The sequence below is a fragment of the Gordionus sp. m RMFG-2023 genome, chromosome 2 (genome assembly GCF_954871325.1).
Source record: "Gordionus sp. m RMFG-2023 chromosome 2, tfGorSpeb1-WG-v2, whole genome shotgun sequence".
Classification (NCBI taxonomy): domain Eukaryota; kingdom Metazoa; phylum Nematomorpha; class Gordioida; order Chordodea; family Parachordodidae; genus Gordionus; species Gordionus sp. m RMFG-2023.
The window spans coordinates 37,636,627-37,655,280 of record NC_088776.1 but is presented as its reverse complement, the minus strand read 5'-3'; the positions used below and the strand labels follow the sequence as shown (position 1 = coordinate 37,655,280).

Genomic DNA, 18,654 nt, shown 5'->3' with positions numbered 1-18,654 from the left:
GAATTTGATGTCATAATTTCAGAATTAATTCTTAGTTGGAACAATCAATATTCATATTGTTTTTCTCCAAATAATTCTGTTGGTTGGTTTATATATGTCTACATTTCTATTCTTATTGTTGATCACACTCAATTCTTTATAGCATTTGGGTGGGGAAGCGATGATATTAATTTTTTGTGAACCTCGAGATTATATTGTAGACTTCATAGCTTAATGTGCAGAAGGAATAGATAATTTTTTTCATAAAAAGTATATTGTATCTATGATACTCCTATTGAGGAAAAGAAATAAGTATCTCATTAGTTGTATCTTTTTGTTACTTCTTAATAAGATACTTACATCTGCCATTTTTAGAAACAACTTGAAATTTATACAACAGCGAATGAATTTGAATTAATAAAATCAAACGAATGGGGGAAATATGTAGTTTGAGAACAGCAAAAGCCCCATAAAAATAATTTTGTTATGACAAAAAAATTTGCCAGTATACTCTCCTTTATTAATAATTTAGAAGTGTCACTTTTGTCAAGGGCATTGCATTGCTTCTAGTACGCCTAACTTATGAAAGCAATTTAAAAATTATATTTGTAATTTGGATATTTATGAGAATAGACAGTTAATGAAAATTGAAGTATATATTACATACGATTATAATCGGAAACTTATTCCTCTTTACCGTGATTCCAGTAATTGAAAATATAAAAAGAAATACAAACGTTAGAACAATGGTATAGCTAGGATTTATTCAAAGAAGGAAAGGAGTACAAAAAATATTTTGGGGGCGAAGTCCTTAAACTTCTCGTCTTTCAGCTAGGTCACACCTCTAAAAACATCCTGATTAGAAATTTTTGATTTTCATATGGTTATTGATTTTTAAATATATAATAGTTTTAGATCATCTCACTTAAAGTTGGTTGATCTGAAAATTTTATTAATGTTTAGTGTTTACTTATGTATATTATTTTAATACCTTTGGTATATAAAAGAACAAATTTCCAAAATTAATATTCATGCCAGAATGGAGAATATGAGACTATATATATGTGTTGTGTTAATATTTCGTACTTGACAAGTACTTATTAATTCCTCAATTATTTTTGGGAACCATAAAAAAGAAACGGAGTTATAAACAAAATGAAAACTATGATATAAGCTTTAAGCGTGAAATGAGCCAAGCTTGGAAACACATTCAATTCTGAAACTTATACCGAATGGAGAGTATAAAATTTCTAAATATCTGGTTTACCTTAATATTTAAAATTTTTCAATCTATGTCGACAACCACAGCAATGAAACTGAATAGTAATGTAAACCAGAGATATCATGTCTTAGGTGTGAAATCAGCTAAACTTCTAGACGCATCAACTCTGAAACTTATATCAATAAAAGACATATTTAGCATACTTTAGTGCTTTAACCGGTTTGATATCTCGTTTAAAGAAAAACTGGTAATAATAAAAAATGTCAAGATCGGCATCTTGTTAAAAGGAAAATTATAGAAGCACTGAAAATCTGGGTGCACCAATATATAGGGCCTGATTAGTACTTATTAATTCATCAAACAGTTTTCCCAAAAATTAACAGAAAATAGGTAAAACTAAATAAAAACGATGATGACGGCCTTAGGTTGAGTCTTAAATATTGAATTTTCAATTTCGATTCAAAAATCAATCAACTCTAAATGAATTAGGGTTCCTTTTTCCCGATTTAAATATTTTTGAATCTTGTGATTCTACGATTTTTATAGATATAAATTTAGTTCTTTTCAGTGGATTTAACAGATATTAAAATGAAATAGTTAAGATCTCATCTCTCTTTATATTTTGGATAATTATATTTTAAAATTTAATATGAATTCGAATTTCATATTATGTTCAACCTCAAGCATGGGTTGCCAAACTGTTGTAGGAAATAATGCTAAAGCTTAAGCCAATATGTAATGCTCCACTAGTATACATTTAAGTTTAATTCTTCAATTCATTTGGTAAACAGTATCAGTATAAATAAACAAAGTTACTAGCAAAACAAATATAAAACACTAAAAGCAATTATAATAAAAATAGGAATAAACGAGATATATAAAAAATTACTATCAAAGATTATAAAAAAATCAACTTTTTACCGTTTTTAAAATATGAAATTCGATATCTCTGGCTGTAGCTTTGATACTTTTATTTTCAGTTATCTTATTGACAAAATAAATTAATCAATAAGCGTGTTGCCAGATTTGCCATTTACTACCAGCATTGGCTGATTACGTGAATTTACTGTATTATATTTTACTAGCATTATAAAATTCTAGGAAAATGAGACATATTATTATATTACCCAAAGAAAATTGTACTTAAACCAGGGTTGTGCATTTGACCACTCAAATACGATTCGGTCAATTGATCGATATTTCACCGGTCAAATATGGTGAAATACGGTCAAATTCAAATAAATGTTTTTACGCCAATATTAACTTTATTTTGTATATAACATTATATTGAATCTATGTAATATAAAATTTGATAATATTTTTTTAATTCTAGTTAATGTTTCGTCCTCCGTGGCAAAGTCTTGTTCCGATTCATATTCAATATCATTATTTTCTTTAATATTTTTAATCAATCTTAAGTCATGATATACTCTTACCAATTTTCATGTTGTAGAAGCCTTCAATCGATTTCTGTTTTTCGTATGAATATTGCCCCAAACCCACCAATTTTTTTATGAATAAGAAGTTTAACTAAGAAATGTAAAATATTAGCTACTTCTCTTAATGGGCAAGGTGGGTAAAGTGCATTCCACCAACTTGAGGCTGAAGAAGTTACCACTTTCCACATATTTTGGCTATTAAATATGCCACTTTTACTTCTGAAATTTATTATATCACTTAAAATACTTTGATTATCACCACCTTGTAAAATAAATTATATCACATGCTTCATCAAATTCAGTACTATTAAGATGCTCTCCTTGATATTGGATATCCAATAAATAAGCAGTATTGTGAGCATATGTATTTAAATCATTTTTTCTCTTTTCAAACATAATTTTTTTTTTTTATTCAGATGGAGAAAATATATAATCATGGCCTGATTGTATTATGTGCTTTTTCAAATTAAGAATTTCGTTTTTTACGTGGGCCATATATTTATCCCTTTACACTTTCAACAATGAGGTAGCTAAAGGTTGGAATATTGCTAAAATTTAAAATTTTCATCCAAAATATTTCTTCATTATTTATATGGGACAAATATCACATACAGCTTCTTCAACAACTGATGCTTTTAGCGCTGTCTTGCATTTGTATTTGCTCCATACATTTTATTGACGATGCCCATCTTGTTTGGCTAATTGTATTTAATGTAGATGGTATACCATGTTGATTCTTATTACGGAAAAATACTGCAGCTGATATGTGTTTATTCTAATTACAGGAAAATACTGCAGCTGGTTTGTGTTATTCTTGAAAAATTTAACAATTTTTTTAATTATTGGAACATGGTAACCGAAGTCATTCAATCGTTCAAAATCGTGAAAGAATAACTACAATGTATGGGCTGCACAACCATAACATTGTGTATAAGATTCAGATTTTAGAATTCTCCAGGCTGCTTTCATGCTAGCGGAAATATCAGTAACTAAAGAATATACTTTCACCGGATTCAATTCATGAATTACATTTTTAAATTGCCGGGCAATATAATCTGCCGTATGCGATTTTCCTCAGTATTTAAAAATTTGTAGAAAACTGGAACTAAAATTAATAATACTCTCGTTTCTATCTGATACAATTGATAAGTGAGGAGCGTTATCTATTATATCTGCAACTCTCACCTCCATATCTCCTGACGCTTTGCCTAGAAGAAATCCAGCCAGCTGCTTTCGCCTGGGTAAAGTGTAAATAGGACATATATTTTTTAAAAATCCTTGGATGTAGGGATTTTCAGTGATGTAAAAAGGTAAATTGCTCGTATATACAGCCTTTGCAAAAAATTGATCGAGCTCATTTTTTTCTTTGGGATTCATTCTATCTAAGAAACCGGTTATGTTAGAAGTTACAAATTACATTGTCTGAATTTTTGTAGAGATTGATATTTTGAAATTTGAATAAAATTATTCCTTAATTATGAGAGAGCACATCACATAGTACAACTGCTTAATAAAAGTTTGACCATTCTATCAACGTGGGTAATATAAGACATCTTGCAAAACCTGCATATCGCATTAACTGATTTACCATCGCGTACTTCTTAAAAATATTCAAACTTGATGCTTTGGTTTGACCATAATCCTTCCCTAATATATTAAGATTTAACTATAAAAGATTTTGATTATTGTAAAGTTAATCAATCTTAATTATCTTATAATCATCAACCAATTATTTCAATAATTTGGTTTAATATTATATAAAATATAATATAATATAAAACTTTTTACCAGAATTGAATAAATTATTTTGTATATCTGACCAGAACAACTAAAAAGAAAATTAATTATAAATTCAAATGTAGCAAGTGGAAGTAAAATTAATGAGAATTAATATAATTTATACTCGGCTAAATATTAAATAAAATTTAAATTTATTAAATAAACCATCACTAATCTAAATTATCATATTTATTTATTTTAGTAATAAATAAAATTCTTTTGTTTTTTTATTATATAATTTTTTAAATTTTAATATAAAATTAGAATTAAAACGATTCCTTCATGATACAAATATATTTTTATATAAATTGTAACCTAATAAGATTGATTAACATGCTTTTAATGCATACTAATTAATTATATCAATATATTTATACGCCAATGATATTTTAGAGTATTTGACTGTATTTGACCGGTCAAATACTCCTCCAGTAAATTGACCGAGACCGTTCAATTCACCGACATGTCAACCCTGACTTAAAAAAAATGATTGAAAATATTAATTTCCCAGAGCTGTTCAATATATTTAAAAATATTGTGAATACCTTTTCTACTGGCCGCTGAAAAGAATAAATTTTGGTGATATCACATATGATTTTATGGTTCCAAAAAAATAAAATTTTTCCGTCTATGACCTTTTTGCTAAATAATAGCGCTATATTTGTAGGAATAAAAAATAAAATTAAATGACAATTATTTTCGCTAATGAGATAAAACTTCTATATTTAAATATTTTAAAGAAATTTGATAATCCATTTAGTTTATAAGGATAAATTTTTTCAAAATGATTTATAGTATTAAGTGGCGCTTCTACATCTTATCATTTAAAATTTTTAGTTTAGGCATGCTCAACAATTTACTTTTCTCTAATAAAAAAATTAGGTGCTTTCAAATTAAATTTAGACATGTTGACCTCCCCAGCCCCCCATAACTACCCCACTCTGGGAACAATAGTTATAAAAAACCAAAATTTTAATCAAATAAACTAATAATAATGTGTGTATTTGAATGTAGAACCATTTATATACCTAAACGTCTTTTGATATTAGCCCAAATAAAATAAGGGAATCTATTATTTATATTCAGCGCATTCCCGTAAAAGATCTCCATTAAAGGTTTGTTGGATGACAAGAGATCTAGTAATTCGACTTCTGTTATACCTAGATGAGCGGATGAAATATATCTATAAAAAAATGAAATCATAAAAATATTATTTATAGTATATATATAAGAACTTCAGTTACTAAACCGAAACAAGAATTGAATACAGTTTTATTATATATTTTATACAAAATAAATGCTTTTGTAAAACTTTCATGATTAATTACTTTTAATAATCAAATAGTTTATTTATGACCATCTGTAAAGGAAGTCACTCAATAGTACATATAATTTCAGGGGGACTCTAATGAGATCATGAGATTTTAATATTAAGGTCTTAATGTTATGAATAACTCATAATTTAAAAAGAAGATAAATATTTTCTTAGAACCTCTTATTCGTGTTTTTAGATCATAATAACTATAAAATAAAATTATACAAAATTTTCTTTAACTTCAACACATGGGAAAGTGTAAGTCGATCACTATTGATTTCTATGTCCTCCATAATGCATTTCAATACTAATACTATGTTGTTTGGAATGCTGTTGGGTATTGGTTTAAACTCAGAAGGCCAATCCTTTATCAACACGGCCACTAAAAAAGCGTACAAAGGTAATTTACCATTGAGCAAGGCTTGATTAACTAGATTTTTTTGATGATTAGGCAGCGTCATTGTCATTTGATGTTGTTGTTTCAGCGAGTGCTGCATCCATCTAGGTTCTTGAGTCACTTTAGCCTGTTTATAGCAGCTCAAAAATATTTCCTGTAAGGCTATGGGGTTTCTGATGGAGGTATTAGAGTCGATTGCTTTTCCAATATTAAAGTTAGCTTGATCAAGCGAAATTATGTAGGAGTTGGACCCAAACTGAGCTTTCAGATCATCAATTATCAATCCTAGAGCCACCTGATTGGTATTGGGAGTTTGAGTAGTAGATTTTGAAGATGATATTAAGGACGTTGATTCTATAATAAACTTGTTAGTGTTAAGGGTAAACACTATGTGAACATTGGGTGGAAGAGGGTCTGGAAGAAATATATGACCAATACTATCTTTTCCAAAAAGAATATTTAAACCAGATGTAGTCCAACTTGGCTTGTAAACGTGATGAAAATCTTCAATTATTAAAAATAGGTGACGTCTCTGGAGATACAGCGGGTCAGCAAACATTTTAAGTAAGTTATTAAACTCAGCTATTAAATTAATCAAATTGTAAGTATCTAATGAGGCCAATTTAATCTTCTCTGGTTTCTCTTGGTTCAATACAAAGTATATTTGGAGACACAAATTACGTAGTAACTGGGAAACATTAAGAGTTTTAGGTGTCAATCCTACGTATCTTAGGATTATGGAACTACTCTTGTTTTTATCCCTAGGAAACCATTGATGAATATTTGTAAGTAATTGTGTAACAAAGCTACTCTTGCCACACCCTTCGCCCCCTAACAATATGATCGGTCTTTGACTAACGCTCACAGGAGATATATCTTTTTTCTTTAAATCATGGCCAGGACACCATACATTTTTTATTTCGTTCAAAATATCTAACTGAGATACTAGGTTGGGAATGTTAGCATTAATGCCTTTCCAATGGTTCAAATGTATCAAAATTTCTTTGTACAACTCTTTTAATAAAGGGTTTGCTATTTTGATCGTTTTTGAGGAGCAATTTAGAATGGAATTCTGTATTAGAGCTCTGATATTAGGTGAGACTTCATGCAATAGCACGTTCTATTTAAAAAAATTTTTGGAAATGTTAAATAATAAAATAACAACATATAAATAAAAATATACATTATAATTATCTTAATTTATAGAACAAAGTTAGAAATGTTATCTAAAGACAAGTACTGGATTTAATGTTCTGTAGTAATGATTAATGGATAGAAGTGTCTTTGACTAAAAATGTTTTTAAATAGTAATAAATCATAGTGATTAATAGGCAGTGGCCCCTACAATGGGTGAAGTAACTGTTTCTTAAAATTTGAATGGGTGTATACTTTTAAAATAAAAATTTTTTTTATTTTATTTTTGTTTTACCACACCCATCGATAATAAAAAGATTTCTTGTTTTATAAAATTTTCCAATTTCAAAATATGCCAAAAAATTTAAACCAAAAAAGTACAAATGCTTAGCATAATATAAGAGATGGTAAATAAACAGACCATATTAGAAAAAGACATGGAGGCTTAAATTTTAAAGATATAAAGAAAAGCTTTGAAATAGTAGCTTTTAAAGACGTTATTAAACTAATTGCAGATTCGGAACCTGTCCTCAATCCAAATTATATTCTAATATATTGTCGTAAAATATAAATATTTCCATTAAAATAAAACCTTGAAAAATATAGTTATAAAAAAAATTAAAAAAGAGAATAAATTTAACAGATGTTTTTCAATTATAGTTGATTGTGTACATATGATGTAGTCAGAAGCAATAGCTTTGTTAGTAGGATATATTGAAATGATACGACAGGTTTTGATATTAAAAAAATATAATATGCAAACTTATCATGAATCTACCCTATAGAATTCTTAGTTGGGCAAATCTATGATGGTGCTTCAAACTGGAAGAATTAGAGAAGTACAGGCTTTAATTAGAATTGAGATCTCAAATGCAACTTTTATTTGATGCTATTGTCATCGATTAGATCTAATCATTCTTCAATTATGTCAAAAGAACTAAGAAATGTTTTAGGGATCTTAGACGAGATTTAAGTGTATTTTAATATTGTTAAAAGATATGCAGTGCTCAAAGCATGTCAGAGTGATGTACTGACAAAATCGCAACGATTTTTATGCATCAAGAAGCTGGCTATTATCATATAAAGCTATTAAAATGTTTTCTACTTCTTGAGGGCAGTTTTGACAAATTTAAAGGATTCTGAAGATTCTGCCACTTACCATAGCTAGTGCTATTTCTTTTTGAAGAAAGTTTTTATTTTATTTATCACTTTTTGTGTTTTGAATAAAATATTGTTGTAACAAGATTGGCCTATACAAAATTGTAAACCATTTCGAAGGATGTAGGAATTGCAATATCAAATTCAATTGGCAAATGAGAACTGATTAATTTGAGAAGTATAATTTAAATGATTGTCTTGTATTAATTATTAAACTTAATAGATAATAACACTAAATTTGTGAATGTTTTTTCAATGGCACAAGATTTATGAAGGGGAGAAATCTGCCTTTTGATCTTGAAAGTTCTAAACTTCAAACATCACACATTAAAAAGGAGAGTTGTATATACTTGAATTATTAAATATTAAAGGTGTACCGATACCACTTTTTAGAGGCCGATCCGATATTCAATAGATATCGGCCGATTACCAACCCGATATTATTTTAATTTTGTATCCTGTAAAGATACCAATGGTTTTAATTTTTAATATACTTTTTATTAGTATAACATCTATAATTTAACTATACCATAACATATGTCATTTAAATATATTATAATGATCAGTTATAGTTTATATTCAATTCAATTGCAATTCTGGATATAAAATATTTTTATTTAAATCACTTATTTATATAATAAGTAATATAACAATAATCTATTTACATAATAAGTAATATATTGTACACTTTTATAAACAGAATATGCAAAAAAATAACAATATGGCAGAATGTTAATTAATTAATTATTATTATTAAAAAATAAAACATAAAAATGAATTTCAATTTTATTTATAAAAATAAATGGTTTTTTAGATATATAACTTTTTATAATATTTTATTTTTGTAAAAAATAACAATATGGCAGAATGTTAATTAATTAATTATTATTATTAAAAAATAAAACATAAAAATGAATTTCAATTTTATTTATAAAAATAAATGGTTTTTTAGACATATAACTTTTTTTAAAAATTTTATATTTTATTTTTGTTAAAAACGTCATTTTTTATCAGATCGGATCGGAAAATTTCATAATATGATACCCGATATTTTCAAATGGTGATATATCGGCTCGATCCGATCCGATATAAATATCGGTACATTCCTATTAAATATAATATTTTATTTTAGCTATAAAACCAGTTTATGTTGCACTTGTTTTGATCATTAAGTAGTTTCATGAAAGATTCAATGATGGATAAAAAAAACTAAATCAAATATCATTTTTTACACCAAAGGGAATTGCGGAAAAGACATTCATAAGGATGATATTGAGAATATCTGAATTTTAACATTTAAATTTAAGTCAAATTTTCATAAAATGTCCATGCTTCAAAATATTTATATTATGGCTAAAAAGAATTATTACACATTACCTGGAGGTTAAAGATAAAGATTTTTCAGATTCTGAGAATTGTAAATTTATTTTATTAAAATAATTATATTAATACATTATTTGTCTTTTTTTTCTGATGATGATTCTGAGACATATATTTGTTTATTTTACCTTATTCTTTACTTTAAAATCTTTCTGTTCCTTAATTTATCAATTTTATATAAATATTTATTCTATTCATACTACCTCATGTACTGCCGAAAGGGTGTCAAAAAATAATTAACTGTTTTTTAAAGGGGGGGGGGGGTGGTTATTTTCCAGGGGGGGGGGTATATAGGGGCCACGGTTAATAGGATGAGTAAATTTTCTATGTTAACATAAGTACCTCTATCAATGATTTATCACGTGAAAGCATATTAGACATTTTTCCAGATCGCGGAATATGATAGACATGCGGGTTTTCTTTGATTTGTTTTTTCAGCTTTTCGTCTTGGCATTTAAAGTTTTCTATGATTTGAATCGAAATTATAATAACTATAAAATAAAAGAGTAAATATTTTTTTTGTGAGTGTTGACAAACTATGTGGAGAAATAACTGATAGTGTTGTAAACGAATGCGTTCAAAATGAAGACGTTCGTGAACGAAGTTCGTTTTTTTGAAAAAAATGATGAACGGCGTTCCTTTAATTTTTCACGAACTTTGAACGTGAACGCGTTCCTTTTTTATGACGAACGCGCGCGAATTTAACGTTCGTTCAATTTTAAAAATATTTTTTTATTTATTTGAAAAATTTAATATTTCCGAATATTTTTTTAAAATGTATTATTTATATTTTTTAATCGGCTGTGTATTTCCTTTTCACATCAATTTTTTTAACACATAGTTTATTAATTTGAATATTATTGTTTATATTTTAATTTAATAGATTAGCATAAGCATGGATATTATTATTTAATCCTCATCATCTGATTCTGAAAATCCAAAATCAGATGAATCATCATTACTATGGCCAAATATGATAAATGTTTTACATTAACATCCTATATTGAAGGAACTAATCCAATGCTTACCAAGTGTAAAATGTGGCCAAAAAGTATTATATTGTCAAAATCTTCAGGTTCCAATTTAAAACGACATTTGATTATAATATTAATTATTTGATTTTATATGATATAACTAAGTTAAATCATTAAATTTGAAGAAATAATGCATTTGGGATATTTGACCCCAACAATAGCGATAGTTATTTTAAAATTAAAAATATTAGTGGCCTCAAATATGGTCAACCATTGATAGACGCCGTATTAAATGGGATTAATAAAAGGTTTTAAACCTATCACTCTCAATTATTACATATATTTTATTTTTTTTAAAGATTTGAACATATATATAAGGATCAATATGTTCTTTCTGCAATTATACATCCAGCATTCAAGCTTCAATGGCCATGGAAATGGATAAACTTCCACAGAACGAACATATTAAAAATAAACTTATAGCGTTATTGAAAAAAATGCTTTGAAAACAGTTGTTATTAAAATTTAATAATAAAAAATTTTTTAAATAAAAATATCTTTTTATTCGCTATATTATATTATTATATTTTATTTATAATTATTTTATCAAAATAAAACTATATTATTTTTTAACATGGCTAAAATATTTTATATTAAATTAAATTTTAAAAAAAATTATCAAAAAATATTGAACGGTTTTATGAACGTGAACGCGTTCGATTTTTTTAGAAATGTTTACAGCACTACTGATAGGTCATTTAAAATCTAAATTATTGACTGCTCAAGATCATTATAATATGATTATAATATAAAAATATATTAACATGCAATTTATTTTGTAATAAGCGAGGCGATATGATATGAAAAAAATGTCTTGAAATTTAGTAAAAACGAATGGGTAATTGTTTACAAACTATATGTTTATTGGTTATTAATAAAAAATTAAATTTTTAAATGGAATTGGTGCATATAAAATTTATATATTGATTCCGGACAAAAATCATCTTATATAATTCCCACAAAAGATTCACAAATAAAAATATCATGAAAGTGACTGAAAGTAAAAAATGAATAAAATACTCAAATTTTTTTTATATTGTATAATCTTATCTAAAAGTAATGCGCCTTAAAAAATATTTTATGGCCAATTAATACATGAAAAATGAAGCATAAAAACTATTTTATTTGTATACAAAAAAACATCTAAATATTTTTTCTTAGTAGTTCATACTTAATAGTTTTACAAAATGTTTCCAACAAATTTTAATGGTGTAAATACCATTTTGATAGCAAAAATCTTATGCCTAATTGGAATAATTACTTTTCCTTTGTGATTTTTTTAATAAAAAAAGTAAGTCAATTTATTACATCATAAATTTGGAATAAAAAAATATAAAGAAAGATCTTGGCCATGATGTGGAGGAATACAAATAAGTCTTCAAATCAAAAATTAACGAGACAAAATTTAATTTAAGGATCCAAATGACTAGTTGACGGAAGTAGAAAACTTAAACTAGCCAAATTTTAGATAAAGCTTAGGTCTTAGGTTCCGAAAATGGGCAATGTAGTCAGAACGGCTAAAATAAAGATGAAATTAGCTTGGCCCTCTCAATATCCTCAATATAATCCTATCTATATTGGAAAGGGTTAGAAAGTTGATCTATGTGACTAACGCTAAGAACTTGATACCTTATCAGAAAATCATTGGGTATATTTTCCAGGGCCCCCTTTTAAATTTTGAGGAGGGGTTAAGTCCCCTCGCCAAAATTTTTTAAATAATTTTTCAAAAATGTTAAATTTGACTCCCCCTTTTCTATACTATTGTTATAAAAATTTTATGGCGGTTAAAATTTTTAAAATGCTATTTAATTAATTAATATATTAAATTATTATTTTTTTAAATTGGAATATTAAAATATGAATTGTATTGGTATATAATTATATTTCAATCAGTACATAAACATAATGTATATTACTATTCTTATCTTTATTTGAATGGAACTACACGTTTTAATTCACCCTATATACAATTAAATATGAAACAACTCTTATCTAATGTTGATTAAAACTTTTTAAATAAAGAGTGGTGTTGACGAACTATGTATTGCTAAATCGATCCAGAAAATCTGTAGAATTTTTCTATCAAAAGTGATTGAAAATTAATTTAGTTATTATTTCACAATAAAATAATGTACAAATTAATGAATCTATTTGTACAAAACAAAATATGCATAAGAAGCATGGCCCATAAGTTATTAATTACCAAACTGTATATAATTAATTTTATATAATAATTTTTATTTATATTAATAAAAATTTATTAAAATATTTTGAATATTAGATATTAGTTGAATATTTTTATTAATAAAAATTTATTAAAATATATTGAACATTAGATATTAGCGACACTACTTGATCCTAATTTCAAAATTGTTTCAGAATATTTAAATTTGAATTCTATTACATCATTGCAATTTTTAATTTAAAGCTTATAGAGTTTGATAGAACTGCAGAGTGAATTTCTAAGGGATTAACATCCAATTTATATATAGCGAAAATAGCTCGTAAACCAGGGTCGGACTGGCCATAAGACCAAGGGGGCATTTTGCCCACGAGGCTGCAAAAAATAACGATTTTTGAGGTTAATTGATAAAAAAATGAAAAAAAGGACCGATAAACAAAAATAAAATATAAATTATTTCTTTTTATCATATAAGTTATGACTTTTCTTTTCTTTTATAATATTCATATATTTAATATAATAAAAGTTGTCATATTTCCTTTCCTAGAATACTATATCAATTCATTTTTTGAGGATTATCATTTAGATTCTATTATATGGGTTTTTTACATTTTCTCAAGAAAGCGTTTCCGATTAAATGAAAGTCAAGTCTTGATTAATTAACATTTTTATATATTTTATAATTTATTATTTAAATATAATTTAATTAGCTTTAAAATATTAAATGCAATGATATCCATATACAATTCCTACAGAAGATCAAACCACAATGAAACATATCAATTTTTGAAACTGAAAATTTAAAACATGGGAATTTCCTTTGAGATTATATAAATCATATAAAAAAAGGATAAAATACTTAGACACCATTTAGAAAAGTTTCAAGAGCAATAGTAGAAAAGGAAAGCTGTAACTTCCCGATAAATTAAAATCCAGGAAGAAGTTCTCTAATAATAAGTTATTAATACTGTTCCATAAAAAAAGGGAGCAAACTAGTAGTATATGTAGTACAAGACAGCAGTTAATCTGAAAATAAATTATTTAGCTAAAAGAGACTGCTAAGTCTCCAAATATATATGTGGAACAAGGTGGTGGGCACATGATAAAGACCTTATACAGTTTTATGATGAAGAGGGCATACACCTGATCTATAAGGGAAAAATATTATCAGGCTAAATCTTTAATTTAGAATCTGACCAAATTTAAAACGTTAAATCTGCTTTAATTTTTTGAAATAATTGGGCGGCTCTCATTACATCTTCAAACAAAATTTGAAGATTTATCAGCTTGGAAAATGATTGAAGATGCCATCTTTTATCATCTTTACCTTCATTTAAAATAAAGCTATGAAAATGGCTATAAATTTAAATAAAAATATTCTTGATTAAAAACTGCCAGATAACATCTGGATACAAAATATAATGCTAAAAACTCGAATTAGCCTAACAAGGAGGATGTAAAGTGATGAACGCTCAAGATCCGATTGAAGATCCGATTAATTAACGAATAGTGATTATAACGAATGTGAAATATATGTATCCAAAGAATTTTGATGAAATAAATATCCAAGGTATCTCTGGCCTTGAAGAAAGTTTCATAATTAAATAATGTATTCAATGACAAATTAAGACATGGCTTCATTTGTACGTATTTAGAATTTAATAGTAAGTTTAATGAAAATATTGATGATATAATTTGTGATAGTGAGGTGTCTAATAAATGCTGAAATATTACAAGATAATAGTAAATCCAACCAAGTAATCAATGCTAAATATGTATCCATGAGATTCTTTAAAGCTATGATATGCACACAACCCGAGTTGGGCATGTTACTTAATAAAAGTTAACGGTTACCATTATGAAATATAACGCTATCATCTCACTTCAAAAAAAGGCTAAAGGTTTTATCTTTATTTAGAACATGTAATAGTTACGTTCTTTGTACATAATTAAAAATAAAAATAGAAAAATGTGATAAAGTAAAAAGTAGTTGAATTTGAAGAATTTCTATTCGTAGTTCTATTGGATTCCCTTGTTTTCTGTTAACCAATAATCAGACATTACATTTTAACGTTAATATATATTTATAAAAAATATATTTTTATAAGGTCCGTGAAGTTGGCCACACAATTTTTGATTTTCAATGGTTTATCAGTTGGTGTGATTAGTACCCGATTTGTACCGTTTTTAGTTCGATTTGTACCATCACCTTTTTGAGATATTCAAAGAACAAAATGGGGGGGGCCAACTTCACGACAGCCCCCCAACTTTTAAATTTAAAAATAAAAAGTGAATAGGTCGATATAGAATGATTTGTACCGTTTTCAGTTTGATTTGTACCGTTTCAAACTCGATTTGTACCATCACCGTTTTCCAGCTATTGATCGTTGAAAATATGGCGCCAAAAATAAAAAACACTCAAAATTTTTTAACTTACAACGGTAGAGAATTTTTTTCTCTTCCTAATGATGCCTCAAATTATGCTTTATCTTTATTATTTATTTCGGAAATCAAATTTTAAACCTTATATTATAGAGTGAAGTTAGCCCCCCCCCCTCCCCCGATATTCAAAATTTGAGATTTTTCAAATTTTTAAAACGGCATTGATTTGTACCCGATTAGTACCGTTTCAAACTCGATTTGTACCATCACCGTTTTCCAGCTATTGACCGTTGAAAATATGGCGCCAAAAATAAAAAACACTCAAAATTTTTTTTTAAAGTTTTTTAACGTACAACGGTAGAGAATTTTTTTCTCTTCCTAATGATGCCTCGAATTAAGCTTTATCTTCATTATTTATTTCGGAAATCAAATTTTAAATCTTCTATTATAGAGTGAAGTTAGCTTCCCCCGATATTCAAAATTTGAGATTTTTCAAATTTTTAAAACGGGATTGATTTGTACCCGATTTGCACCGATTTGTACCGTTTCAAACTCGATTTGTACTATTATCGTTTTCCATCTATTGACCGTTAAAGATATGGCGCCAAAAATAAAAAACATTCAAAATTTATTTTTTTAAAATTTTTTTACAACGGTAGAGAATTTTTTTCTCTTCCTAATGATGCCTCAAATTAAGCTGTATCTTCATTATTTATTTCGAAATGAGTGTTTTTTATTTTTGGCGCCATATCTTTAACCGTCAATAGCTGGAAAACGGTAATAGTACAAATCGAGTTTGAAATGGTACAAATCGAGTACAAACCAATCTCGTTTTAAAAATTTGAAAAATCTCAAATTTATTTTTCTATTAACGCTCTGTTTTAGATGAAAATAACATCCAAGGATATCTGCGAGTGGATACCCAGCTCTAAACGCATTTATCGGTGCCTGTTCGAAATCCACCAATATTTTCCTCGGATGCGTCCCTGGTAGTAATTGTTTCAGCTCCTATAATAAAATTTAAATTACATCTCTTAAAATATATAATATGATTACTTTTATCATCCTTGCATATATATGCGCCGCTTTATTTGGTAATAAGCAATATATACCAACAGGATTCGCGCCTGGTGCAATTTGAAAGTGGATGGTATAAAGTTGGAAGAATATTTCAGGTACAATTTTAAAGGTACCATCACATATCCATATATCCGATCTTGATAATCCTTCGAGTAGTTCGTCCGTGCTCAACATTATAAATCTTAATTTATCATCTGGCCCAGAATCGTATTTGAGAATATCCTGTAACATTCCGGATATAAGAAAGTGAGATCCTTAGGCATAGGAGGCAATATAATAGTAGAGATCGATTTTTTATGCCTTTGTAAGGATCGATAAAGGGCAGACTTATTTGGCATAACCATCAAGGTATTATTATCATAATTTAACAATGTTGTTGCATGGACCAAAGAAGGACTAGAATATTCACTTAATTTGGATTTCATTTCTGATATTGCTTTTCGGGCATAAGATTTTGAAATGTTACCCTCATGAGTATGATCAAGGGGACCTTTTAAGATATCATTCAATTTTGCTGTAATAAAAGAATGGCATTTTAGAGATTTATATTTGGCGCATCTCCAGCATATTGATTCATTTTTATTTGTCCTAAATTTAGTATATTCGTAATTTTGATATAAAAGGGTAGGTTTACTTTTCGATGTAAATCCTAATTCAAACATTATAATTAATAAAAAAAATATTCTTTAATATATAATAATATAGAAAATTGAGGTATATATAGAAAAAAAAATATTATTATATTTATGGGTAAATACAAAACCTTAATTTGTAAAAATTATAAATCTTTGTGAAAAAACGATTAGCTTAAAAAATATCAATAGATAAACACATTAATTTAAGTGTGGTGTTTTATTGATTTATAGTTACTTATTAATAAAAAGTATAAATAGAAAATTATTGCTTATGTCTCCTGTTTCCCTATATAAGATGATAATTATGTTAAAAAAATTATATTTTTGTAAATTAAAATATGAGTTTTTCTCAATAAAAAAAATACAGAAAAAATTAATTTAAATTTTTTAAATATTGAAATTTAGACGGAAAAGTCAAAAAATGAGATATTATCAAAATTTAACTTTTCAATTATAATAAATTAAGTTTTAAGTATATCATGATAAAATGTCGCGTGATAAAGTGTCGCGTTATCAAATGACTGAGTGATAAAGTGTCGTCGTGATAAAGTGTCGTCATGATAAAGTGTCGTCATGATAAAGTGTCGTCGTGATAAAGTGTCGTCGTGATAAAGTGTCGTCGTGATAAAGTGTCGTCGTGATAAAGTGTCGCATGATAAAGTGTCGTGTGATAAAATGTCGCTAGGCGATTACGCCCTTACCCTCAAGTGTTAGTGTCGAGAGATTATTTAATAAGGCAAAACTTATACTTTCTGATCGTTGCTCTAGACTTGGAGATAGGTCCATGAAGTTGGCCTACACTTTTTGATTTTCAATGGTTTATCAGTTGGACTGATTTGTACATGATTTGTACCATCATCGTTTTTGAGATATTCAAAGAACAAAATGGGGGGCCAACTTCACGACAGCTCCCCAACTTTTGAACTTAAAAATAAAAAGTGCATAGGTCGATAGAGAATGATTTGTACCGTTTTCAGTTTGATTTGTACCATCACCGTTTTCCAGCTATTGACCGTTAAAAGTATGGCGCCAAAAATAAAAAACACTCAAAATTTATTTTCTTTTAAATTTTTTAACGTACAACGATAAAGAATTTTTTTTCTCTTCCTAATGATGCCTCAAATTAAGCTTTATCTTCATTATTTATTTCGGAAATCAAATTTTAAACCTTGTATTATAGCGTGAAGTTAGTCCCCCCCCCTCCCCCCGATATTCAAAATTCGAGATTTTTCAAATTTTTAAAACGTGATTGATTTGTACCGATTTGTACCGTTTCAAACTAGATTTGACCATTACTGTTTTCCAGCTATTGACCGTTAAAAATATGGCGCCAAAAATAAAAAACACAAATTTTTTTTTTAAACAAATTTCTTAACGTACAACGATAGAGAATTTTTTTTTCTTCATAATGATGCCTAAAATTAAGCTTTATCTTCATTATTTATTTCGGAAATCAAATTTTAAACCTTATATTATATAGCATGAAGTTAGCCCCCCCCCCGATATTCAAAATTTGAGATTTTTCAAATTTTTAAAAC

General features: G+C 27.2%; 1 protein-coding gene across 4 annotated transcripts in view; it reads right to left on the bottom strand.

Moving 5' to 3' along the window:
• LOC135923898 (protein qui-1-like) overlaps nt 1-18,654 on the bottom strand; it is an 80,886-nt gene that overhangs the window by 37,312 nt on the left and 24,920 nt on the right. For all 4 annotated transcript variants that reach the window (XM_065458897.1, XM_065458895.1, XM_065458894.1 and 1 more), the window contains 4 exons: nt 10,146-10,267; nt 5,975-7,251; nt 5,448-5,602; nt 4,965-5,074 (listed from right to left, as the gene is read on the bottom strand). In XM_065458897.1, the coding sequence (XP_065314969.1) occupies nt 4,965-5,074; nt 5,448-5,602; nt 5,975-7,251; nt 10,146-10,267 (1,664 nt within the window). The remainder of the gene's footprint in view (nt 1-4,964; nt 5,075-5,447; nt 5,603-5,974; nt 7,252-10,145; nt 10,268-18,654) is intronic.